The sequence below is a fragment of the Mirounga leonina genome, unplaced genomic scaffold, assembly GCF_011800145.1.
Source record: "Mirounga leonina isolate KUSES-001 unplaced genomic scaffold, KU_Mleo_1.0 Mir_168, whole genome shotgun sequence".
Lineage (NCBI taxonomy): Eukaryota > Metazoa > Chordata > Mammalia > Carnivora > Phocidae > Mirounga > Mirounga leonina.
Genome location: NW_023270426.1, coordinates 32,805,597 through 32,832,041, shown reverse-complemented (window position 1 = coordinate 32,832,041; position 26,445 = coordinate 32,805,597). Strand labels below are relative to the sequence as shown.

The 26,445-nt window shown below is 39.2% G+C and overlaps 1 protein-coding gene across 5 annotated transcripts in view; it reads left to right on the top strand.

The window, feature by feature from the left end:
• Positions 1-297: 297 nt before the first annotated feature.
• The window catches only part of MIER3 (MIER family member 3), a 38,574-nt gene continuing 12,426 nt past the window's right edge, over positions 298-26,445 (top strand). For 2 of the 5 annotated variants that reach the window (XM_035014455.1, XM_035014454.1), the window contains exons 1-7: positions 298-372; positions 10,340-10,364; positions 13,585-13,730; positions 21,505-21,639; positions 22,899-23,019; positions 23,969-24,054; positions 24,248-24,320. In XM_035014455.1, the coding sequence (XP_034870346.1) occupies positions 313-372; positions 10,340-10,364; positions 13,585-13,730; positions 21,505-21,639; positions 22,899-23,019; positions 23,969-24,054; positions 24,248-24,320 (646 nt within the window). In that variant the 5' untranslated portion in view covers positions 298-312. Of the gene's footprint in view, positions 373-8,833; positions 8,887-9,286; positions 9,495-10,339; positions 10,365-13,584; positions 13,731-21,504; positions 21,640-22,898; positions 23,020-23,968; positions 24,055-24,247; positions 24,321-26,445 lie in introns of those variants that run through there. The other 3 variants (XM_035014457.1, XM_035014456.1, XM_035014458.1) reach the window with 3 other exon arrangements.

The window sequence follows — 26,445 nt, the reverse complement described above, 5'->3', positions numbered from 1 at the left end:
TGCTAGGCCAAGTGTATTCAAAGCGGGACTCGTTGGACATGGTCTGTGCCCTCTCGGCTTGCTATCTTTGAAGCACCATATAACTCAGATTATTTTACCTAACTGAATGATTATTACGATAAGTTGGTAAGATACACATTTTTTCTTTTATCCAGTTTCATGGCTTAATCCCAATGGGGTCCCTTAGTTTAGCATGTTTTTTCCTCCAAAAGCGTTTTCTTAGTCTCATTCATAATTACCAAGATTTCAACTAAATGCTTTTTTTTTTTTTTTTTTTTTAGTAGTTCTTGGTTTCCCCATTGACATCTTGATATGAAGAAAAGAGCTCTGGCAGCTTGGTGCCCAAATTTAACTCTGTCATTTGCAAGCTGGGTAAGTTTTAATTTCTGTTAGTTTCTATATCTATAATATAGAGATAATATCCACCTCCAAGGTGGTTGGGAGGATTATATGAAATAATATGCACTTAATAGGTACTCAATAAATGCTTATAATGTGGAATCATACTGCATTTACATTTAGTTTGTGCAAACTAAATGAAGAAAAAGAAAGATAAAAAGCTATTTAAATGGCATACTTTTTGATATTCCTGAAACATTTCATAATAATTATTTTATTTATTTAAAGATTTTATTTATTTTGAATTAATCTCTGCACCCAACGTGGAGCTCAGACTCACAACCCAAGATCAAGAGTTGTGTGCTCCACCAACTGAGCCAGCCAGGCACCCACATAATAATGATTTTAAATTTTATTTATTTATTTACTTTTCTTTTTAAGAGAGAGGGAGCACAGGGAGAGAGCGAGGGGGGACTCTCAAGCAGACTCCCTGTTGAGCTTGGAGCCTGACAGATTGGGGCTTGATCTCACAACCCTGAGATCATGATCTGAGCTGAAACCAAGAGTTGGATGCTTAACTGACTGAGCCACCCAGGTGCCCCTATAATAATTTTTTTTAAAAATTGAACTGAAGAAAGAAAGCATTAGGAAACTACCACACTGGAAGTAGACATAAAGCCTCTCAAAAAGTCCAATGGAGTCAATTTTCCTTCAGTAATAGGTATCTCTTTAGTTGAACACCAGATGAAGAAGTTGGCTTGTATTTGTAGGCCATGCTATACCTCTGCCCCCATACCTTTAAACACCAGAATTACACTCAATACAGCAAGATGCTCACATTCTGAAAAGCCAACCAAGAGTATAGAAGATGCAAGTCTTTCATCTCAAGCTAACACCAGAAAATTCATTGGGGGGATGGAGAGCAAAGTCACTGGTATTCCTTAAATTGTGCATTCCTTCTTCAAGATAATTTATAAGTCTAGTTCTGCTAATACCCTGGGAGATGATAATGATCCTCCATTGAGAGAAGACCCTGTTTATCCATGCCCTGTGCATTCCATTGCAAACCCAGTTCTCCAAACTGGTTGCCTGTTACTTAGTGCTGAAATTCTGAAATTGTCAAGTTAAGCTTTTTTAAGACTCTTTCTGGTTTCCATTCTAACACAGCACAACATAGAATTACGAAGCACTTGTCAGTACTTAAATAGTTGTTTTGTTCAACCTGTTTTCTGTTTTGGTCAATTGACCTAGAGAAGTGAAATTTTTTTTTTTTTTTACAATTAGAGTTACTAAGATATAAGAAGAAATCTTCATGGTGTATTTTTATTTTTTATTTATTTTTATTTATTTTTTAAGATTTTATTTATTTATTTGACAGAGAGAGACACAGTGAGAGAGGGAACACAAGCAGGGGGAGTGGGAGAGGGAGAAGCAAGGTTTCCTGCAGAGCAGGGAGCCCAATGTGGGGCTGGATCCCAGGACCCTGGGACCATGACCTGAGCCGAAGGCAGATGCTTAACGACTGAGCCATCCAGGCGCCCCTCAAGGCATATTCTTAGAAATACACCTTAAAATGAAGGATATATAATAAGCTAATAGAACTTACTTAATGCATGTTAAATCTTCCTGTCATATATTTTTTAGGTTAAGCATGGTGTGAGGAATGGAGTATTTTGGTCCTTGTTGGGATTTTTTGATATCAGACAGTATGTTGTGGAGTGTAGATAGTGAGAGGCAGAATAATTTTCATTTAGTGACTATTTATTTTCTCTCCTGACCACTGTCAAAAAATGCATTGCTCTTGAAGGAGGGCTCTGGAAAGAGCAAAGTAAAGCCAGCATTGATAGGCAATAGTAAACACTATTTAAACAAGTGTTTTCAAGTAGTTTCAATATACATTGTAGGTCATGTCTCCGAAAGGAAACTGAAAATTTTCTTCAGATTTCTATATATCTATGAACACTTGATAAAACTCACAGATAAAAATCCTTATGTCACTTCATCTTGTGATATTTTCCCACTTCCTATTAAAAATAAAAAGAAAGGCTAACTCCTGGACTGATTATTTTTAGCAGCACATACCTTTCTGTATCATCAAATATTAAGTTTGAACACAAATGAAATTAGCGGAGTATTTCTGATTTTTTACTCCTAATTCTTTTTTTTTCCAAAGCAAACACCAAAGTTCAATACATACATGTACACATTTGCCAAAGGATTACTGTGCCTTTTACCACATCCCTTGTAATATAAATAACTTATCAGTTTTAGCTACACATTGCACTGAATGAAAATAAATGAAGTAATGAGGAACTACATGTTGATTATTCTTTATAACTTATGATACAGTGAATAAATTCTATTAGATCTTACATCATTTTAATCTTGAATTGCCTGCTTTTAGTAATCTATTTTATAGTAACATGTTTTGTGATTTATTACCCAGTGGTTTTTAATATGCTTCAAAATATGATTTAACACACTCATTAGAATTGGAAAATGAAGTCAGACTTTCTCTGAAAGAAAGCAAATCTGACCTGGCAGTTTGGTTTGACAAAGGGGACAGTCTTTGCTAGTTGGGTTGCCTGGCAAATATTTTCCACAAACTGAATGGGCTGAATCTACAGCTCCATGGTTTTGACAAAAATATATTTAAAATATGTGACAAGATAAAAAGGATTTTTTAAAAAATATTTAAAAATTTTATTTTACAATTTTATTTTAAAATACAATATTTTAAAATTGACAAGAAAGTATTAAAATTAAGAATATTTCCATTTTCCCTCCCTTTTCTGAGTGTATTGGCTTAAACATGTGCCTCTAAGAGAAAAAAAAGTAACCACTACAATCAGTCATTTGATAAGTCTTGGCAAAGTCTTTTTTGGTATTCATCAAGATTGAAGTGAATTATAGTGAAGGACCATTAAGGACTGGGTAACAAATCCTTTTGCAATAAGGTAGTTTTTAAGTCTTCACTTTCAACAAAATTGAAGACAATCAAAATAACAGTGTAAGATTATTAACAATAATGTTTGATGGAAGATCACAACATGATATATTACTAAGGGTTCAAAGAATTCAGTGATGGTTTAACAACAAAGCCCTTATTGTATGTATATGATTTCTCAGAGTTTATTTCTATACACATAAAGAATGGAACCAATGTTAAACTCGTTCTCATTCTAGTATTCTGTAAAATGTATCCACAGGTACATGAACTAATTTTTTTAAGGTCCCATTCATCTTACTAAGAGATTGATTTCAGTGCAGTTTTGATTTTCATTCAATAAGCTTTAATCAAAATTTGTAATACAGGTATATTGTTTTGATCAATTGTGAATTAATAATAGGACTAAAAATAATAATTGGACTGATAACTTAAATCTAGAGGGAAATTATTAACTTTGAGTGTCAATTTATAGAGATATTTTTTGTTGTAGAAAAAGATAGTAGGGCATCACCAAAAAACTTTTAGGCTTGGGGCGCCTGGGTGGCTCAGTCAGTTAAGCGTCTGCCCTTGGCTCAGGTCATGATCCCAGGGTCCTGAGATTGAGCCTCGCATCGGGCTCCCTGCTAAGCAGGGAGCCTGCTTCTCCCTTTCCCTCTGCTGCTCCTCCTACTTGTGCTCTCTCTCTGTCAAATAAGTAAATAAAATCTTTAAAGAAAACTTTTAGGCTTAAGCATATTACAGTGGGATAAAATAGGATGGGAATATGAGTTCAGAGAGAAAAAGGAATTATAAAATATCCAACTGTTAAAGAAGAAATATATTCTCTATTTATAGAAAAGAATGATGGACATATCAAATTGCTATGGTATTTAGATTCCATTGCATACATTTTATTTTATTTTTTAAAAGATTGATTTATTTACTTGAGGGGGGTAAGGGCAGAGGGAGAAGGAGAGAGAATCCCAAGCAGACTCCACTCCAGGCTGGATCCCATGACCATGAGATCACGACCTGAGCTGAAACCAAGAGTCAGATGCTCAACCACCCAGGTGCCCCCCCACTGCATACATTTTAAAGTGTTAAATAAAGGCTTTTTGTTTTTTAATTACCACCACTGTAATACATTGGGAAGTATATCCTTTGCAACTCTTTAAACTTACAATGGAAAAATTAGATGTCGACTTGGATATGTGCAAAGGGGTATAAATATTCACAATTCTTTTGAGAATATCCCTTAAATTTAAAGTTACTGAGTTGAAGATCTAATTTGGATCACCTTACAAAGGTGTGTTAGCCTGATGCCTCCATCATATTTTAAGGACAGCCTTGACTCATGGGTCAAATAGATTCTCATGTCTGTGGACAGGTTCTCATCTTTGTAATGAACTAAGGATTCATTCTCTTTTCATCTCTGTGAATACTCTTTTTTTTTCTGAAGAGCATCTCCCTTCTGTTAGCAATCTTTGCTTAGTCAAAACTTATTATAATGCATTAGTCTTCTCAGAGACTAGTCGTTCATTATAACAAAAAAAATATTTGAGTATCTCACAGGAGAAATGGATATCTTTAGAAAAAATGCAAGTAGTTTAATCCAATGGAGAGCTGAATTGTTGGCATTACAGTCTTATCTGAAACCATTTTGAGAGGTCATATTGATTGGATATTCTATGTTAGGGTCTGCAAACTGGAAGCTCACAGCACGATTTACTTAATGTGACTTATTTGGCCTACACTGTGTTTAAAAATTTAATTGACAAGTTTTAAAAAACAGATTTCATAAAAATATGACTTTCTAGTTCTTTTTGGAAAATTGAAATGTCTGGAAGCACTGGGCCCACATCCTTATAGGGCAAGAGCCAGTCTAAGTTTGTGGCTGCCCCATTTAGGCAGGATTATTATCTATTGGTTTGCTATTGCCCCCATTTTTGCCTTCATATTAACCTACTTCACCCATTCATTATGCCTGCCTAACTACCATAGACATTAACATTGGATAGCCTATTATTTTCCCTTGGGTTAGATGGAATCTGTAGAAAGCTAAATATTTGCATTGCATTATGGTGGCCCTATTAAAACTGCTTTCAGTAGGTCATACAGCCATATAGTACTCTCAACTTTCATGAATGGTCACTAAAAGAAATAGTGTTGTAAAACCTGCTAATGCATTTGAGTGTCTGGTAGAGGGTATTTCCTTCTACATTACTATGTTACTGTGTAGCTCAGGCAAGATATTTCTTTTAAAGTGTGCTGAAAAAGCTTTGTTGCCATTGAAGAATTTGTATATTTCTCTCCAAAGACAATGAAAATCAAACAATTAATTGCAATTATTTATTTATTTGCCTTTTCTTCAGAAAGCTGCAAGCCAAATTTATGGTTTAACTCTCATATTGTGTTACATCTCATTATCTGAATATTCTTGTTCTAACTTTTTCTCTGGTATTAACCTCCTGGTCCTCATTTTTCATATTTACATTTTCTTATTTTACCTATTTTTTGTAAAATGTCTGAAAGTACACATTTATAAACTTTTCTTGATTATTTCTTTAAAAAAATTTTTTTTTATGGGAGAGAGAGCGCGCGCACAAATTGGGGGAGGAGCAGAGGGAGAGGGAGAGGGAGAAGGAGAGGAGAATCTCAAGCAGACTCCCCACTGAGCGAACAAGGAGCCCCACCACAGGTAGGGGGGTGGGGAGGCGTGATCTCACAACCCTGAGATCATCACCTGAGCCAAAACCAAGGTTGGATGTTCAACCCACTGAGCCACCCAGGCTGATTTACTTCATTTTTAAAGATGGCTGGAGGATCTGTTACATTTTGGTTCTCCTTAAAGGGTTACCACGGTTTCAGTTTTGAGTTTTCCTTCCTCTTGTTCCCATCCACCACATACAAGAATACAGTTACACTATAAGCTTTTGAGAGACAAGGAATCTTACGGTGATCCTATAGTGCCCAGTGTCCAGCATAGGACTTGTTCTCTATATAATGCCATCCGTTGTGTAGTGACAGAATAATAAAAACAACAGTAAAAAGCGATTTTTTATTCCACTCCCTGGAACAACGAGACTTTTTTTTCTCTACCAACTCCTGGAAGTCTTGTCATCAAAAAGAATGAAAGATCCATGTACATAGGTAGACTTTACACACTTTATCGTAAAAGGAATGTGTTATGTAAGACTAGGCAATAAACTTTTTCTCTAGTGATTAGAAGGTGAGAAAATAGCTCTGCTTCCTTAAACTGAAAATTTATTTAGCTTCACTATTTTTCTATGAATCCTTATTTAATACCCTGGACACAGACTACATAAACTATGAGAATATAAGCAGTCAAAATTACAAATGCCTATATGGAATCTTTACAGTTTATTTTTTTAAAAAAGTATCTGCAGAAACTCTAAGTTCATGCAAATGAAAGAGTCTCTATACCTCTTGGGCATGGCAGAATGGAATCTAAGACTGCATTTATAGTTTGGATTAGCCAAGTTTTGCTATGAAGAAAACATTTTCCCTAGTATTAAGTACAAGGCAGGCTGCTGGAGACACTTTCTTTGTGATTCAGATCCTTGACTTGGTCTATGGTGGCTCATGCTGTGGGCAAGCAGATCAGGACACTGTTTAATGGCTCTGTCCACAGGGCATGCTCACTGCAACATTTCTAAAGTTAATCACTTGCACTTAATTTCAAGCCATTTTTTTTTTTAACTTTGAAAACTCTAAACGCCTCATTGAGGACAGTACATACAACGTGTGCCAAGCCTCTGGTTTCAAAGTTCAGCTTTGGCTGGACAAAAGGTCGAAAGATATCTTTCACAGCAGGGAAAGTGTAATTTTCCATGTCTTTACGATGTTTTGAAATGGTTGAAGTGATTTTCCCCTAAAATTTCCATAAATAAATAACGTTTACCAATGGAGTAACTTTAATTTTTAAGATGCCTTGGCCAAAATGTTGAAAGTAACTCTTTCCCCTCCTATCCATAATCCAGTCTTCAGCCTCAGCATCTGTATGTTCTCTTGGAGTGGAGAATCAAAGGTGACCCCAGCATAAAAGCAGACCTGTCGTGTGTAGATTAAAAGTATGGAAAATTTCAGCTTCTAGAAAGGTTCTCAACTTGTGAGCAAAAACCTCAATTCTGTCATTTAATATGACATGTTTTAGCAACAATTGGGAGAAGAACTCTGATGTCCGAGATCACTCTCCTCTGCAAGTGTCTGTAGGGTCCTGCCATACTTTTCTGAGTATTTGCATCTGCCTTATCCATGGACCTTACAGGAGACTTTTCTCTTCCACATTTTTTAACTTTCTTTTCCATACATATTGTTATTTCTGGCTTCCTGCCTCAAGACAATCCTATACCAAGTCGACTTGACATAATGACTTGAACTTGCAGGATTTACTTCTGTGGGCTACCCATGACTTATTAGTGAATGTGTGTACTTTGCTTAAAGTTGTTCAGTGTGGATATGGATCTGCCAGGAGTTAGACTTACCTCTCCCAATGAAGAGCAAATGGCCAGAAGGCACCTCTAAGAGTAGGTATGTCTGTTAAGCCTTGTTCTCCCTTCTCCACCCATCCACTTGCCCACAGGACTAGTTTTCTTTTTGACCCTAAGCAAATGTTTGGCCTTCTGGGGTGGAGGTAGAGTTTTTGAGACTCAATTTAGGGCCTCGGATATACTATTTTGCTCTTCTACAGGCCTATCAAGTGTGTACCCCTGGGTCATCCCCTGGACTATTTAGCAATTAATAACCCCTAGGATTGTTCTAATTTGGGGGGTACATGCGCAGTTTATATTTTATGAATGTCTCCTCTGAATTGTGCAAGTCTCTTCAAATTCTTTGCCTTGTCGATCTTTTGCCCGTTCTTCTGTACTGTCGCTATCTTCCAAAGCCTGTGTGGCAAATGACCACTTCCACCGGCCACTCCAGCAGCCAGGATATGCCGGTTTGCACCCCGCATTCCTCAGGTCTCTTCGGGGAAACCGCAAAGTGCCTGGTCGCTGTCCTCTCATTCTGGACTGACCCTGCCGTCCACCAGTCACTTCTCCCATTTTCCGGGGCTTTCTCTTGTCCATCGGTCTACTGCATCGATCACTTCCTTTCTTTTCACTGGGGGACGTCTGTCGAGTTGTGCCTTCACGTCTCCTGACGGCCTCCCCCGCGTCCTACCGGACTAGCGTGTCCGTCCGTCGAGTCTCCGCTGCCCCGGCCGGCTCTTCGGCCTCGACTGCCTGGACGTGGGTCCGTCCCACGCCCGAGTTTCCATTCGTCCCCCACTTGCCTCCGATTCGGCAGGAACTTTACTCCAGCCGAGAGGGGAAGGGCGGGTGAGCGCCGGTGCGCATCGGGCCGTCCGCAGCGAGCGCGGGGCGCGGGGCGCGGGGCGCGGCGTGGGGCTCCGGGCGGGGTGGGCGTGCGAGCGGGCCGGGGGCGTCGCGGGCCGCCCTGCCCTATAAGGGGCCGAGCCGCCTCCGCCGCCGGGCGGGTGCCGGGCGGACCGCGGCGGCGGCGGCGGCGGCGGCGGCTGCGATTGGCTCAGGCGCCCCATCCGGGGACTGGGCTCGGCGCTGCTCGTTCGCCCTAAAGGTACCAATATGGCGGAGGTGAGCGGAGAAACCGGGCAGGAGCGGCCGGGCTAGAACGGGCGCCCGGCGGCCCCCCGCGCCCCCGGAGCCGGCGTGGGGGATCCGGGGCCCTTCCCGCGGCCCCACGGGGGAGCGGCGCGGTGGGGCGGGGCTGCGGGGCGGCAGCGGGCCGTGGCGGGGCCGGCCGGGGGGCGGGAGCGGGCGCGGGAGCGGTCTCCCTCCGGGACTAGGCCGCGGCGGCTCCGGCCCCGAGCCGGCTGCGCGACGGGGCCGGACCGGAGGTGGCGACCGGCGGCAGCGAGCCCCGGCCTGGGGACGGCGCCGTGCCATGCCCCCGGGCAGCTGACGCGGGCCGCCGGAGCCTCCGCGCTGCTTTCTAGGGCCAGGGTGGGTGGAAACCGGCCGAGCCCCCCCCTCCCCCGCTTCGCGGCCGGATTGCAAAGCGGGGAGCGGGCTGCGCCACTGTCCTGCGGGAGGAGCGCTCTGTGCCCCCGGCCCACCGGGTCCGGGCTGCGGCGCCAAGGAGCCTCACGCTCCACTTTGCTCCGGGCACCGAGGCAAGCGGGATGTACGGCCGCCGAGCTTCGCGGGATGAGAGCGGGACTCCTCGCCCCGCAGCCCTGGAGGTGGGGGAGCCCCTGGGTGTGAAGGGGGCAGTCCAAGACTCTCGACGTTATCTCTGGGGGCTCTCGGTAACCCCACTTTCTTCTGGGCTGAAGGAGGGAGGCCGGGCGAGCAAAGCTGCCCTGGACGTGTCCCCCGGGACTGGTGAGCTGGGGGGAGGGGGTGGCGCAGCAGGAGCCCCTTCGGCTGCAGCTCGCTGGGGATAGGGGCTCGTTGGCGGGCCTAGGGAAGGACTGAACACCCTGGAAGGAACTAGCATCTCTGGGACTGAGGGGCCGCGTCTCCAGTTTCGGGAGAGAGAATGGGGGGTTTGCGCTTTGGTTTGGGGGCGGGTGTCCAGTTTCGAGCTGGCCTGCGCTCAGGTCAGAGGACAGCCTCGGAATTGGGGCTCTCGGGCCCCAGGGGTAGACTAGGTGCTCGGAGGACGATTCCCTTCCAGGAAAGGGTATTACTTTGGGAGGTGGTGTTTGGGTCCGTGGAGAGCCGGGTGGGATTTGGGGGACTCCCGAGATGCCGGGCACTGGGGACCGATGCCGTGAGGCGACTGCTCTGGGTTTTGCTTCTCCGCTTTGTAACTTGCTGAGTTCCAAGGGGCGGCTTGGAGTTGCCTGTTAGACTCTGGGCTTCGTCCCGGGTCTGCGAGTTTGCACACTGGGGACTCGGGGAGGAAGGCGAGGCAGCCAAGAGGGGCCCGAAAGGGGCTGGGAGCGATTGGAGCGAAGCTACGTCTTGTACTTTTGGCAGCTGCGGAGGAGCTCTGGGCTCCGCCTCCTCTGCGCCCTGTTGCCTGCGCTGCCTCTTCCCCCCGGCTGCGCGATCTAACCGCACGTTTTCTTCTCTCTTCTAGGCTTCTTTTGGAAGTTCGAGCCCAGGTTTGTCCTATTTTCTTACCTCTTCAGTGGGTCCCAGAGGGTAATGTGGGGGGCTCAGAGATCTACTCCTAAAGGTTTTCGCACAAAAATTTGTCCTGCGAGTTTTTTCATTGTTTTTAAGAGTTTCAGCGTACATTTTGGTAATTCAGTTGTTCGAGGAAGGAACAGTTACACTTTTCTCTTTTTTTTCATGCTGAAAAAAATAACTAGTTACAAAGCTGCTAACAGACAAGTGTTCTTTTTAAGTAATATATCTTCAGTTATCACATACCGTTTTTTTTCCTCCAAGCCTGAAACAGTTAATCTCAAATTAACTTTCCACTAACTTTCCCAGGTTAGTTTAGATTTTCTTTTTCGAGAAATCAACTCTTTAAATTGTCGAAAATTTGGGATTACTCCCCATCTTTCCTTATTTTGTCTCCTAAATTTTTCACAATTGAGAAATGACTATAGATTGTATTAAAATTGGAACTTGAGAGTTTCAATTTTCCAGTAAAGCTACCTAAAAGAAACAGAATTCCAAGTTTGTCACAGGAAAGTGATAATACAAAATTTTGAGGTGAGGCAGCCTTAGATCATCGAGTAGTGATTAACCTTTTTGAAATGGGAAACACTTGTCAGGTTCTGATGAACGCAGGGGACTGTCTCCTGAACTCTCCACGTATGCATCATTGCATACAGTTTGGGGTTTCTGGCTCCCCTGAGTCCCTTCATGAGAGGACAGTTTGGTTTCAATTTCTCACCCCCTTTCCAGCCCTTTTTTGGCTGTCTCTTTTCCCTCTGATAGTCTACAGGAAAAGTACCTCTGAACTACTCCAGGTCCCTTATTTTACACTTGATAAGACTTTTTCTCTACTGAGAGTCACCTAATTAATAGAGCCTGAAAAAGCTCCCAAATTCTCCGTTGCAACATGTTGCCTTAGAGTGAACAGCCCATTTCCTTGCATACTATTTTGTGCATTTAGTTGACTTTTAAGGTCTCACTTGATTATCCTTCAAGGTATTATAAAATAGTCACCAAGTAGAAGAAATTTGTGGTTATTTTTCAGATAGCTGTCTACATCTTTACATTTAAAAAATTGTTTTAAGAAGTTTTTGTAATTTTGAGACAAACATTTCTTTGTCATAACTGATTTCAGGAACAGAATATTTATATACATGATGCCAAACATCTGGATGATAATGGAATTTTTCCATTTTGCATCACTGTCTGCTTTTAAGAAGTTGCAATCTAAATAAAGAGCAAGAAGACATCGTGGCTTTGGTGTTTTAAAAAACTTTTATAACCTGTTTTTAATCACTTAGCCAATTTTAAAGAAAATATTAGAGCTTAGAAGAGGCTCTTGAGGTCATCTCAGCCAACACTATGCATTTTACAAATGAAAAACTGGACCTGGGCCCAGAAAGTTTAAATGACTTGCCTCAGGTCTCAGCAGGCCAGGGACAAAGCCAGGAGTAGACCCATAGGCCCTTTGATTTCTGGCCCTTAACTGAATACCTTCCACTTTAAGAGGGAAGAGCACTGTGACCAGTGATGTGGGGATTACAAAAGAGGACAGAGCTCTGCCTTAAAGAGGTGGAAAAGTTACCATCTGTTTCATCCCTGACACTTTATATACCACAGAGGTTTCCAGGAATTCCTCAAAATAGGAAATTGATAATAGTGGATGTTGTGCTTTTGAGCTCTTTAATAAATATTCATTTTTCTCCTTAAAAATAAGTTAAACCATCTGTATTTCAACAGGTTTTAAAATGAACAGATAATATCTTTCAACATTAAAAAAATAACATCATAATGTAAGCTTCCTAAAGAATTAAGTTCCATAGAAATTGTGTTATTTTTAGGACTAATGATTAGAGTTCTCCAAACTCAGAATCAAAATCATTGAATGATGTCTGTATTTTTTCTCATAGTGAAAAATCCTTGGTGTAGGTCAGTGTTTTGGTAATGATCTCATGCTGTCCTTAAGTGTTTGAAATTTAAAATACTAAATAGCTTTACTAAAAACAGACCAAACTTTTTATGTTAAATGTACTTCCTTCCACTTCACCCTTCCTCTACTCCAAGATTCTGGTACTTCTTTGCTTCCCTGCTTCGAGAGTTACTGGTCTAATTGAATTAGATACTAGAGTAAAACAGAAAATTCTGTTTTTCATAGATTCGATTTCATTCTCTTGGGATTATGAATCTTACTCATTTTTCAACTTTGTTTTCAGAGTATCCTGTTGACTTCACATTTGCTTATAAAAAGCATTACAATTTTATAAACCAGTATGAATTGGCCAAAACAACTTGCAGCAGGATACATCTTCCAAAAACCTGCAGATATGATTTTTCTATATTTCCTTCACATAATCTTAAAAACTAATTACCTTATTAGTCGTACAAAGAAAAGCATGCTCTTACAATTTAATGCCTGTGCGGAGAGCTTGAAATATAGTTATGGACATGAAAAGTGACATACTACTTTTAGAGACTGACTTGCTGTATAGTTGCTTCACAAAAACTTGTATTTTTTCATGAACCAGATTTCTATTGTGTTTTGTACCTTTGAGGGTTGCAAGTTGGGTAACATAATGTATTCTCTTTGCCTGAAGTGTTGAGCTTTAGTGGATAACAGATTCTTTTGAAATCTTCCATTAATAATCCTTCTTTCATTTTTCTGTTGCTTTTAGACAAATGCATTAAACTAACTGACAAACAAGTTTGACTTTTATCTTAGAACATTTTTTTAGGACTCCTCCGTTTAAATCACTTTGTTGCCATTATAAGTTCTGTTCTCATGGACTGGACTTCTTATTAAAGTTTTTAAATTACTCTGCCTTGTTCTTTTGCTGATTTAGATATCTTTTCAGAACTGTATGGTCCTTATAACCTGTTAAGTATATAGTAAATGCGGGGCGCCAGGGTGGCTCAGTTGTTGAGCAACTGCCTTCGGCTCAGGTCATGGTCCCAGGGTCCTGGGATCGAGTCCCGCATCGGGCTCCCTGCTCAGTGGGAAGCCTGCTTCTCCCTCTCTCACTCCCCCTGCTTGTGTTCCCTCTCTCACTGTGTCTCTCTGTCAAATAAATAAATAAAATCTTAAAAAAAAAAAGTATATAGTAAATGCATTTAATAAAGCTCACATATAAACATTAAAAGGAACTGGCAAAAGAACACAAATTATTTTCTCGTAAGTAACGTTGTGAATGTGTAAAGTGATTGTTTGTTTCATTCCAGTTGGGTCTTTGTCTTCTGAGGATCATGATTTTGACCCCACTGCTGAGATGTTGGTCCATGACTATGATGATGAAAGAACTCTTGAAGAAGAGGAAATGATGGATGAGGGTAAAAACTTCAGTTCTGAAATTGAAGACTTAGAAAAGGTAAAGGATTTTACTTTCATATTTTAATAGCAAACTTACAGTAAAGATTTTGAATTTTTTTTTTTTTTAAAGATTTTTTATTTATTTATTTGAGAGAGAGAATGAGAGACAGAGAGCATGAGAGGGAGGAGGGTCAGAGGGAGAAGCAGACTCCCTGCCGAGCAGGGAGCCCGATGCGGGACTCGATCCCGGGACTCCAGGATCATGACCTGAGCCGAAGGCAGTCGCTCAACCGACTGAGCCACCCAGGCGCCCAAGATTTTGAAATTCTATTATAAATTATTTTACAATCTGTCTGAAATAAAAACAGGATCAGGATCTTTGTTTTTGACCTAACTTTTATGTACTGTCACTGATCTTCTCATTATTTTGAAGGAAAGCCTAATAAGTAGATTTTTATTTAATTTTTCAAAATTATTTTATATCTCTTAATCTAATTTTTAAGTGTTTGGAGCACAGTGAAGTAGGTACATGTGGTCATCTTACAGATGAGAATAATGAGATATAGAGAACTGTGGGCCCTAAACTTGGTTCTGAATCGTAGCCCAGCCCAGTGCATTATACCACACTATTCTACTTAGCATCACACTTGAGTTTAAGTAAACACTGCAGTAGATACAGGGAGAAGTCTTTTCCTTTAAATAACTTGTAATCTGGTAGAATACTAAAAGAACATTGAAAGTGAAAAAGTTTTACTCTGTTTTTAATTGTAAAACAGTAATGTCCCATTTTCCACCCCTCAGCCATCTTTTAAAAAGTTGGCAAGAGTAAATGTAGTTTATAACTTCTTTAACCCACAATCAATAGAAATGGAAATGAACTGGATTTTAAACACATATTTATACCAGGACTACAGAGAGAGGTCTCCATTGGGGTCACTTGAAAAATGTAGGATTATACTTATCTATAAATTAACCTTATTTGCACATTTCTGATCAGCCCAGAATAACGAAAGCTTTCAGGAATAATAATAATAATAATCCTTTGAGTTTTTATACCTCTTTTTCTTCAAAGAGACAAGACACATTCTTACATAATCTCTTCTGCTATCTTTGTGAGGCAGAGATGAATTCTTATTGCATTTCTCCCTTCATGTTAATATACAGGGAAACAGAGGCAGTCTTCAGGATCTAGACTCCAGGCTTACTTTGGTAGACCTGAAAATTTCTAAACATGTTCATTCACTTGACAAATTAATCCAACACAATTGCTGTTAGATTTAATCATTAAAAAAAAAAACCAAAAAAACAAAACCAACTTATAGCCAAACAGATTTGAGAATATAGAGATAAAATGGTTGGGAAATACTTAAGAAAAGCTTTAGGTATTGATCCTTTCAGGGGTCTTGATAAAATACTGCCTTTTGATAAAAGATGTCCAAGAGTCTTGAGTTCTGCTTGGCTTTATTCGGGCACTTCTTCCTACCTCTTATGAATGGGTAGCCTAGAATAATTGAGAATTATATAATCCAGCTAACATTATCTCTCTGTCAAATAAATAAAAATCTTAAAAAAATAAACACTGGTAATTAATTTTTTGCTTTGTAATGATATCTATCACTAATTTGAAGATTCAGAAAAATTAGAGGTCTTTAAATATTTCAACTTCTCTGTACTTGGACAGTTTTGCTTCTTGGTATTTTATGACATTCTTGGAAATTGGGACAGAAAACTACAGGTGATCTTTAAACAGATTCTAGGGAAGACCTAAGAACTGTATCTCCACTTAGAAGCCTAATCTTTCTCTCACTGAACAATTGGTAAGAGGAGCTATTTCTAAGAGTGACTGACTGCCCACTTCCTCCGAACTATAATTCTTTTTTTTTTTTTTTTTAAAGATTTTATTTATTTGACAGAGAGAGACACAGCAAGAGAGGGAACACAAGCAGGGGGAGTGGGAGAGGGAGAAGCAGGATTCCCGCGGAGCAGGGAGCCCGATGCGGGGCTCGATCCCAGGACCCTGGGATCATGACCTGAGCCGAAGGCAGACGCTTAACGACTGAGCCACCCAGGCGCCCCCCGAACTATAATTCTTATCTGTAGTAAAGCTTAACTATGTAGATGTGGTCTCTATTCTTTGTTGATATTTAATGAAACATGACACTGAATACAAAATAGCAGATAGAGACACAAATATAAAGAGTAAAAATCGTTTATAGAGGAAATTTAAAATTATTTCTATATCATTTAATGTACTCTGTTCACCTTTTATTATTGGAACTTTGATTTAGGTATTTGTAAATGTTCACAGTTTTAGGGGCTTGATGTTAATGTTTGTTTTTAGAAATTACAGTAAGTTTTTATACTCATAGTAAACTGGATAGTTTATAGGCTATAAATATGGCCTGTATTTTAGTGCTTACAAATTTTTAGTACAGTATGTATTAAAAATAAGAGATAAAAACAGTTTTTGTATAGTAGAACTTTGGTATAGAGAATACATTATGTGACTAGATTTATGTTATTAAATGTATAAAATAAGGTTTACATTGTGTCTTACTATAGTTTATTCATGTTATTGTTTTGTGAGGTTTTAATTTAATAGTCTCCAGCTATAACTTTTAGAGAAGTTCTTTACAATAATACGTAGATTTCTCCCTTGATGATATTCATTGTGGAATGAGAAAGTAAAAATCACCTTTTCTACCACTTACACTTTGGTATAGATTCTTCCTGTTTTGTGGGTTTGTTTGTTTGTTTGTTTTTAAAGATTTTTTATTTATTTATCTGAGAGAGAGAGTGGGAGACAGAGAGCATGAGAGGGGGAGGATCAGAGGGAGAAGCAGACTCCCCGCTGAGCAGGGAGTCCAATGCGGGACTCGATCCCGGGACTCCAGGATCATGACCTGAGCCGAAGGCAGTTGCTTAACCAACTGAGCCACCCAGGCGCCCCGGTTTGTTTGTTTTTTTTAAATTTTTTAAAACTATATGTATACTGTTTTGCAATGCATATTTTAAGATATCAGACTGGTGTCATATGAAAATTGTCCTACACTTCACTCGGACAATTTCTGTTGATCAATGCAGGAGCACCATCAGGTGTATTGGATGAGTATTAGCATTATTTCCTTGGTTAAGAGTCCTTGTTGATTGTGAAATGTACCATAGATTTAAAGAAGTAATATAGATGGAGTCAGGGAAGAACAGTACTATGGGAAATGTGTACATTGATAATGGGATGCATCCGAATTTCTGGCACGTGAGGTTATGCATCATAGGATCAAGGAAATTATGATACTTTTCTATTTACAGATGAAGAAATGTAGGTGAGGGGAGTTAGGTGATTTGCCTACAGTAATGGTTAGCAGTTAATGAGTCCTCTGCCTCTAGATTTTATGTTCTTCCTGATATAAAACCTTTGAGTTAGAAAATAGTTCATTTATAAGTATGACTAGACTCAAATATGCCCCTTAAAATTTAAATAGGGTCAACAAAATACCTGAGAAAAAGAAGAGAAAAATTCTCTACCTGTGATAAGGTGCTGGATCAAACTTCTACGCTGATCTAGCCACCACAGATCTCAGAGACTGAGATTTACTCATTTGATTTTTTTAAAAACTTATTTTGTGCTTCAGAGAACAGTCCTTTATTAATAGGTCTAATAGCTCACTTGTGAAGTGCTTCAGAGATTAGATTCACCTTTTCTGGTTTTGCTATACAAGTTTTTAGTACAAGTAATTTCTGTATTTTATCATCAGCTCCCTTTAGGTAACTAGTGTCATTCCTTGAATGTGTTGATGAAGTTCCACTAAGATAGTCACCTTCTTCCTCAACAGATGATTGTACTTGTGTCTTTATAGAGAAAGTGGGGTTTTCATGAGTGACTACCTGGAATCTCCTATGTGCCCCACACATACAAACTTAACTTTTATACTCATTCTTCTCTCCCTACTGTCCCAAGAGTATATGCCACATCCTAAGCTAACTCCTAATTCCATCCCTCCTGCCCTAAGTCTTTCCTTCCCACTTATTTTTTAAAATCAGCATAGAGAATCCTACTCATGTTTCCTAAATTTGGGAGAAATTGTTTTAACCCTGTGTTGCCCTTAGTGATTCTCTTTTTATACTGTATGTATTCTCTCCCCTCTATTCAGTTCATTCATGTACTTTCCTCCATCGATTCAGCTTTGTTTCTCCCAGTAGGCTGTAGGATCACCAGTAATTCCTGCTTGACAGGTACAGAGAATTCCTCTCTCTATTTCGCTTGATTTCTCTTTGATATTTGGCCTAAAATGACTATCTCTGGTCTCTCCACACTTGCTTCTTCCTTAGCTTATGTAATTCTGCTTTCTCTTAGTTCTGCTCTCTGGTATTTATGGGCCATTCTTTCTTTGCCCACATTTTAATTGATGGCATTTCCCAGAGTTCTAGCTTTTGTCTTCTCACTCTGTATGCCTTTTCTGGATGATCTCATTCAAGCCCATTGCTTCAGCTTTTGCCTTGAATTATCATTTACTACCCCACTGTCCACCTTCAAGTTTTCTGATGTTTCTGTCTCATAACGGTTCTATAGGTATTTAGCCTTTGCAGGCCAGAAACAGGCAATCCTTTTAGACTCCTCTGTCACTTTCATTTACTTTATCAAGTAGGTCAAGAAATACATTCTTTTCTCTTAATTTTGCTCAGATAATTCCCTTCCTTAGTTGAGGCTCTCCTTCTTCTACTCCCCCTAGAATGTTATTTTCAAAATGCATATTGTGCTTAAAATTTTCCAGACATCTCCCATTGCCTGTAGGGTAATATATCTGGAAGTTCTTCTAATAAAGCATATATTCCCTTCTCTTTTCTTTGTATCCTCTTGCCTTCTTTGGCTTTAGATATCATCTAGATGCTAACGAATGCCAGATGTATATCTTTAGCCCAGCCTGATCCTCAATGAACACCAGGCTGCTGGCCAACTTGACTCTTCTACTTAGATGTCTCATAGTCCTCTCAGACTTAACTTGTGTCTTCTGCAGAACTTTTGTTTCCTTCAGAAACCCATCCTCAGTCCTTTCTTCTTTTTATTTTTTTTTTAAAGATTTTATTTATTTTTTTGACAGAGCACAAGCAGGGGGAGCAGCAAGCAGAGGGAGAAGGAGAAGCAGGCTCCCCGCCTAGCAGGGAGCCCGATGTGGGACTTGATCCCAGGACCCTGGGATCATGACCTGAGCCGAAGGCAGATGCTTAACTGACTTCAGTCCTTTCTATCTCAGTAAAAGTTACCACCATATAGGCAGTCGCTCAAATAGAAATCTGGAGAGACATTTCTCTCCCTTTCACTCCCACATCCAGGAACCCATTTGATTCCACCTTAGAATATATATCATCTATTAACTTCTCTCCATGTTTATATCACTACCTTAATCCAGCATGAAACCCTTAGGTGGTCTCCCTGCTTTTCTCTTGTCTCTCCACCTCCTCAAACTTTTCTTTATGTAGTTGCCCAACATTTAAGAAGAAATAAAGTCATGGCACTCCCCCTTCATCCCCCCCACACTTTTTTTTTTAGTCTCCATTCACTTCCCATTACACTGGGAGTAAAGGACACGCTCTGTCTTCCCTTTGACCCTGAGAAAGTAGACTCTCTACATTATTCTGGACCCTATTTATTTCCTTTGCATTCATTGTAATTGGCAGTTTTATATTTGTGTATTGTGATTATTCTCCCTCCCCTCCGCCCTCTAGACTGTACTCTGTAGAAGGGCAAGACCTATTTTTCATACTGGCACTTGGCACAGTGGCCTACTGGCACCCAGTAACTGCTCAGTCAGTGTTTCTTATGACACACCACAAGTCCCTAGTACACAGCCCTCATCTGTCAAATACCTCTTCATCTGTCGAGACTTAGCTCAGTCTTTGCACCCTATGTGGCACCTCCCTAACCTCACGCATGCCATTATTCCTAGAGTTTAGTTCTTCCCTTCTCTGTACCTACCAGTGTATACTACCATTTCTGGAATTGATTTTTGCAATCAACACATTGTATTATAATTGTTAACTTACCAGTTTCTTCCATTAAGACTTGAACTCATTCAGAGCAGGGACTTTCTGTAAATTTCTGTATCTACAGCTAGCAACCTCTGCATAGTACCTAGGACCCAGTAAATGCTGTATTGATGGAAAGGTGGATTATTAGTGTATGATGCATGAAAATTGACATCTCCCCAGCTCATGGAGAGAATCTGAAACTATGAGGTTTTGAAGAAATAATACAGACAGGTGGTTTGCAAAAGCTTCAACCCAGTCTCCTCTTAGAACCAATATGAGCCAAAGGGAATGGGCTGCATGGAATCTGCAAGGAACAGGACTAGAGAGACTCTGAATCTGGTTCTGGGCACATTTGAGGGGTTCTGTTCTTTGATTTGGGAGAAGAAGAATTCACGAGGTTTCCCCATGGTATGGGTGAACTTCTGTCCATCCTGACCATCCAACTCCATTTGTGCTGACTCCATGCTACCAAAGCAGCTTTTTAACGGATTCCAATCCCAAGCTGAAAGGATTTCATGAGTGACGTGATTGGTATGGTCACTGGAAAGGCACATGTCTCCTGCAAATTTACAAAGTCACATTCTGTCATAAACCTTTTCTATAGAGCTCATTTAGCATGAATCTGTTTGAAGCAGGCACAGTGAAAAATATAAGTTCTAGACCTGTAAAGGTGAAGAAGGCCAGATTCTTGGGCACCCCTCTGAGCCTGACAGCGGCTTTCTAGAAATCATCACTGGCTCATTTCAGCTCACTTTGTGATCAGCTGAGGACATGTTTTAGCATTTTCATGCTTTTGCTTCATGACTGAGGCATTTTGCCTTAAAGGGAAAACGAAACCTATAAGCAAGCTTAATGAATTTCTTAATAGATGAGCATAAACATCTCTAAAATATTGAGCAAATTAACTAGTCTGTAGATATATTATTTTGTATTTATATATTTGAATAGTTGTAAATAGTAGTAGTTGAATTAAGATATTTTTAAAAAGGAAATACACCACGTATTTCCAGATGGATTAGTTGGGGGAAAAGGGTGCCAAAATGTGGCATAGCGTAGGTATTCATAACATAGGAAACATTGCAGCCAAAGTATGTACTTTTATCAAAGCATCGCTGCCAGTAAGTGAACTGGTGGTACTGGAATTTGAACCCAGAACTAAGCCTCCATTTTGTCACCTGTAAGATGGCCGTAATGATAATAAACTTCAGTAGGTGTTTATGGAAGAGAAACCTAAAACAATTGTACAGAATACAGATATGGTGCTAGTAATAGAAAGGATAATTTTGAAGAGTAATACATAAATATTATTGGTGTTAGTAGTTGCCCTTCGGTGCTCGCTTCAGCAGCACATATACTAAAAGTGGTTGCCCTTTGGCTGTCATCCAATTAACATGAAGAATTAAACCAAGTGGTCTTCAACTGTTAAATCCAAGGAAACACACTGAGTATTATATGAAGTTATTGATTGATTACTTGTAAGTTCTTTCAGGGTAAATCTTTATACTAATGTTGAATGCTTACCAAAAAAAATCACTAAATATTTGAGGAATTTTTTAAAGAGTGAAGTGATGCTGGAAATAAAAATGAAGATGTTAATCATTAGGCTTTTGTTAATAAGTTAATAATAGCTCTGACTGTTTGAGCCTATTTTCTAGCAGTAGTACAAAAAGAAAAACTAAAACTTGGCTTTGATTTGATACTGCTTTTTTATAATGTGTTTTATGAACATTAAGGGCATCACAGTTTATCTGTGCTTCTGTATTGTGACATGTACTGAGTTTATGTTTGTGCCCTGGCTTGAATAGGAAGGAAACATGCCTTTAGAAGATTTACTGGCGTTCTATGGCTATGAACCTGCAATTCCGGCAGTGGCAAATTCCAGTACAAATAGCTCCCCAAGTGAACTTGCTGATGAACTACCAGACATGACACTAGACAAAGTGAGTACAAGCATTTAAAAGAAAAATTCCAAATCCATTACCATTGGCTGTTTTTATTAGTTTCCTTTTCATTAAAAGCATTTTGTATTTCTGAAATGTAAATTTCTTATTGACCCATTGCTCTTTATCATTTTGGTGACCGATTTAAATATTGTTTGGCTTTGATTACACTGCTTTAAAAGTACCAGTAGCTTCTTAATACTTTGTATTAATTAAGTAAGTAAGTAATTAAGTAAGTAAACATACTTTGTATGTTTGAGCGTTCTCCCATAAAGTTTTTCTTTACTATGTTGACATACAGTATCTAAACTTAGATTTTGCCCTAACTTTTTTTGATCCTCTGAACACTTGAATGCATTGATTAATAAATCCCCCAGAAGCCTTCAATCCAAGCTGGCTTAGATGTGGAGTGGTTGGGGAGAAGTTCTGTTTTCTTGGGCTCTGTGAGTGAAGGCAGCCACAGCAGCCAAGGCCTTGGTGACACATCTGTCACATTGTTGGTTGTGGGGAAGGCATAGTCCCTGCTGAGGGCAGTTCACACAGCCACAGTCTCTGCTAGCTTTCTGTGGTCTCTGGAAAGGGACTCTCAGACAGGGAGAGGAATCCATATCTTGGCACCTCTTCCTGTGAGTTTTGTTGTTTCCCCTTTTCAGTCAGATGTGGTATTAACGTACCACACCTTTAATGACTGTAGTCACTCGGCAAATACTGAGTGCCTATGTACCAGGCACACAGATGACTCTGTACTTAGATAAAAGTTAATTCAAACGTCTTGCTTTTAAAATTATATCTCTAGTCAGAGTTTTTCATTGGTTAGATTTTTTTAATTATTGGAAGAGAAGAGTTCGGGGCATTTTTTGGTTTTATTTATTTACGTTGGTAGAAAGTGAGTTTAATTGTTAATCACTTAGACATAAGATTATTTTTGTTGTAAATTCGCTAAAAATTAGCTTGCAGGTTCAGATAAGCTTTCTGCTTATGCATAAGTTAGGCAGATTTTTTAAGTGTATAATATAGTTATTAAATATTATATGTAATTAAATATTGTTATTAAATATGTATATGAAGTAAATTATAGGAGCATTTCAGATTTACTTCTCTCAAAAGGGGCCTTCAACAGTTCTTAATTGTATCATAATACATTGTATGTTTATGAATAATAAGAAATTGATGAAGTCTAATTTCCTTTTATTAAGTAAAAAATTTTTTTATGAGATGTAGTAATTTCTAACTCTAGCATTGCATTCTTATTCTTACAGGAGGAAATAGCAAAAGACCTGTTGTCGGGTGATGATGAGGAAACTCAGTCTTCTGCAGATGATCTGACACCGTCTGTGACTTCCCATGAAACTTCCGATTTCTTCCCTAGGCCTTTACGATGTAAGAAGCTCAGTCATTACTGATGAGTAGTAACACTGATACTCTGGCTCCAGTGCATTTTATGGCATTCGCTAGCTCATCAGACTTAAAACAAAACAAAACAAATCGTTCGTCAGAATATTCTAAGTGTTTTACTTAATGGAAATACAGTTCTATTACAATCCTGATAACGACTATAACTTTTTATTGGGATAGAGGTGAACCAACATGTCGTTTTAAAACCTAAAACATTTGGTTAGTTTTGCAAGGCTATTTTCTTTCCCAAGATTCATCTGTTGCTATCGTAACCAATCATAGTTCTTCAGCCATGAAATTTTATGGACATTTTTTGGACTTGTTTTAAAAGGTCCTTTACTCTCCTGGTTTTGAAAACCATCAGATGCTCAGTAACTATTTTTTTATGTCTTTAGTGATTTATTTAATTCTCTTTTTCTTTTTAGTTCTTGGTGTTATCCCTTAATGTATATCGGTAATATTTAAAAGGTCTTTGAAGTGAAATAATTTCTTATCTGCAGCCTTGCTTATTTTTTAGGTATTTTGGTCATAGAAGAACTATTCACTTAACAAATGCAAATACACATACAGGTGTATGTGTGCAAAAACATAATTTTGATGGAGTTAATGTACACCTCTTTGTCCCATTCTGGGTTAGCATAATAAGAACTCTATTGCTTTCTGTTCTTTTTTAAGGTGACCATAGTGGTTTTCCTTTTGCCTTCCCAAACTATTTGACCGTAGAACAAAAAATTTTAAGGTACCATACACTTCCTTAGTATTTTCAGTTTCTTGTTTTGACTAGTGTTAAAATGTGAGAATAGTACAAGAAGTTGAGTATATTTGTGCTAATCTCATTCATTCAAATGATTTTTTATAAAATGCCACATGCCAGGCACGTGCTGCAAAAATAGGCAATAAAAACCTTTTTAAAATTTAATTTTCTTTTTTTAAGCAAATACTACATGTGATGGAGATAAGGAATCAGAAGTTGAAGATGTTGAAACAGACAGTGGTAACTCACCTGAAGATTTGAGGAAAGTAAGTTGAGTTACTATCATAATAACTTAGTAGACAGTTTGGACTAAAGTAGCTTTTTTCATTTCTGAAGTAATTTAAGATAATGTTGCTGTTGTAAGATGAAATTTCTTTTGACTTGTAGTAATTCAATGAGTTGGAACTTGTTTTTTAGTATATTTTTATAAGTTGTTTTTACTTCTAAATTTTCTTGTAGGAAATAATGATTGGTTTACAGTATCAGGCAGAGATTCCCCCTTACCTTGGAGAGTATGTTGGTGATGAGAAAGGTAAGTAAGATTTTTGGTTTTGATTTTGATAATATATGGTAGGCCAAGTTATCCCTTAATAGTTTAATTATTTGATTACATACCAACCTTGGCAGTATACATTAATTATACATTATACATAAAGTAATTATACATTAATTTTTTTTTTGAAAGATTTTAAAGCAGGGGGAGCTGCAGAAGGAGGGGGAGTAGCCGACTCCCCACCAAGCAGAGAGCCCAATGCAGGGCTCGATCCCAGAATGCTGGGATCATAACCTGAGCCAAAGGCAGATGCTTAGCCAGCTGAGCCACCCAGGTGCCCATCAACCTTGGCAGAATAAAGATAGAGTTGGAGTCAGCGAAAGTTTGGGCCTGACTCAGGAATAATATATCAGAATTAACGCTGAGACTCAGAGAACCACTTCTGTCTCTGTACAGTGCTTCTTAGCCTTACGGGTATGCTAAGGCACCAGGTAGGGTAGTGGAACGCCTCTGCAGGTGCATCTGCTTGACCTACATCCCACTCTAGTAGAAGTGGGTAGAATCTTATAACCTGAGATAATGAGCACATTAGAGATAAAATCTCTTGGAAAGAAAATTCTTGATGAATAAAGACTCTAGAAGAAATTCTCCTGTGTAAGCCCTGAAAGAGAAGGTGGTAGAACACAAGGATTCCCTTTCTTTTTTTGTACACCCCTACTTAAGTGTAATCAGTTTTTCTTCGCATTTTTGGTAGATCCCAGTTATAGCTGGTCTCGAAAATGTGGTGGAAAGTAAAAATACAGGTATCTTTCCCTAGCTGAACTTGGGAAGCATATAGATTTGGCCGTGTGCATTTGACCTTTTCCCTAAGGAGTCGATTTGTCCCTGTGACATCGTGGGGCCAACACAGCACAGCGACACAGCCCTTCCTGAGTTTTTCTTTTTTCCTTTGCCCTGTTAGGTCATCTTCCATTTAAAGGAAGGGGAGAGTGGCTACCCTAGGGTTGTTAGCATTGGCAGCCCCTAATAACAATGTTTTCCTAAACTGCTTTCGAAATGATGTTGTCCCAGGGAAGCAAAACAGTGGCTGATATTCAGATGACCCAGCCTCTCCATCCCCCCACCCAAATGACACACACCCTTGACATCAGAACATGCTCAGCCACGTCAGTTCTTAGATTAAACATAATGGATGTAATCCTCTCTCACTTGTACACATTCAGGAGGGAAGCTCTACCTTCTCTATCCTTAGAGGGGATAGACCCAAACTGTTTTACCTATTTCAGTTATGACAAGGAGGAGAGGAATTTACATCAAAAGTCAGTCTTACTGGTTCATAGGCACATTTTATTTTTACCTTTCCTGCTCACCGGGAGCGATAATGCCTGCCTCACACAATTGTGAATATAAAGCACTGATCCTGGTCCCTGGTACATAGGGAGCTTTCAGTAAATTATTTTATTAGCTATATTTAGTACTTATCCTACACTTGAAGAATGCATTGCACTTGAAGCAATGGGATAAATATTTGGGCCATCTGTGTTACTTTAGTGTGTGAAGTAGAAGCTTTAAGTATGGTGGCAATGTGTGCATTAATAATATATATATCTTGTTTTAGTGACACTCTGCTTATTAATGTATCAACCTCTTTAAGAGATTTTGGAAAGTTTACTTCTCTTACTGTTAATCATTCTTTTCCATTTTTGATGAATGTGCATCCTCCTTTAAAATTCACCCTTTGGGAGGAAATTAGTAAAGTAAAAATCTACCTTTCTTAGGTATTTCATCATTGGCAGATATTTTGGCTTTTATTTATTTTTGTGTGTTTTATTTGTTTGCAGTTTTTAACCTGTATACACATCATAGAGGCAGAGTTCAAGAGGCTATTAAAGAATTTATACAGGTTATTTTTACCCCCTCATTAGGAGAATATAAAACACCCTTCTGGGTTTTACATTAGATTTCACTAGGCATAGAAAGCCTTCTGATTGGATAGTAAATCAGCCAGTGAGAAAGCTGCTTGCTGTAGCCCCTGGACCACTTGGCCCTTAATAAAGTTAAAAAAAAAAAATTATACCTTTACCAGTGGGTCGCGAGACAATCAAATTGCTGCTGTCGTCAAAGTTAGTTGTCCCAGTGTATAGCGTATCAAAGAAGAGGAAGA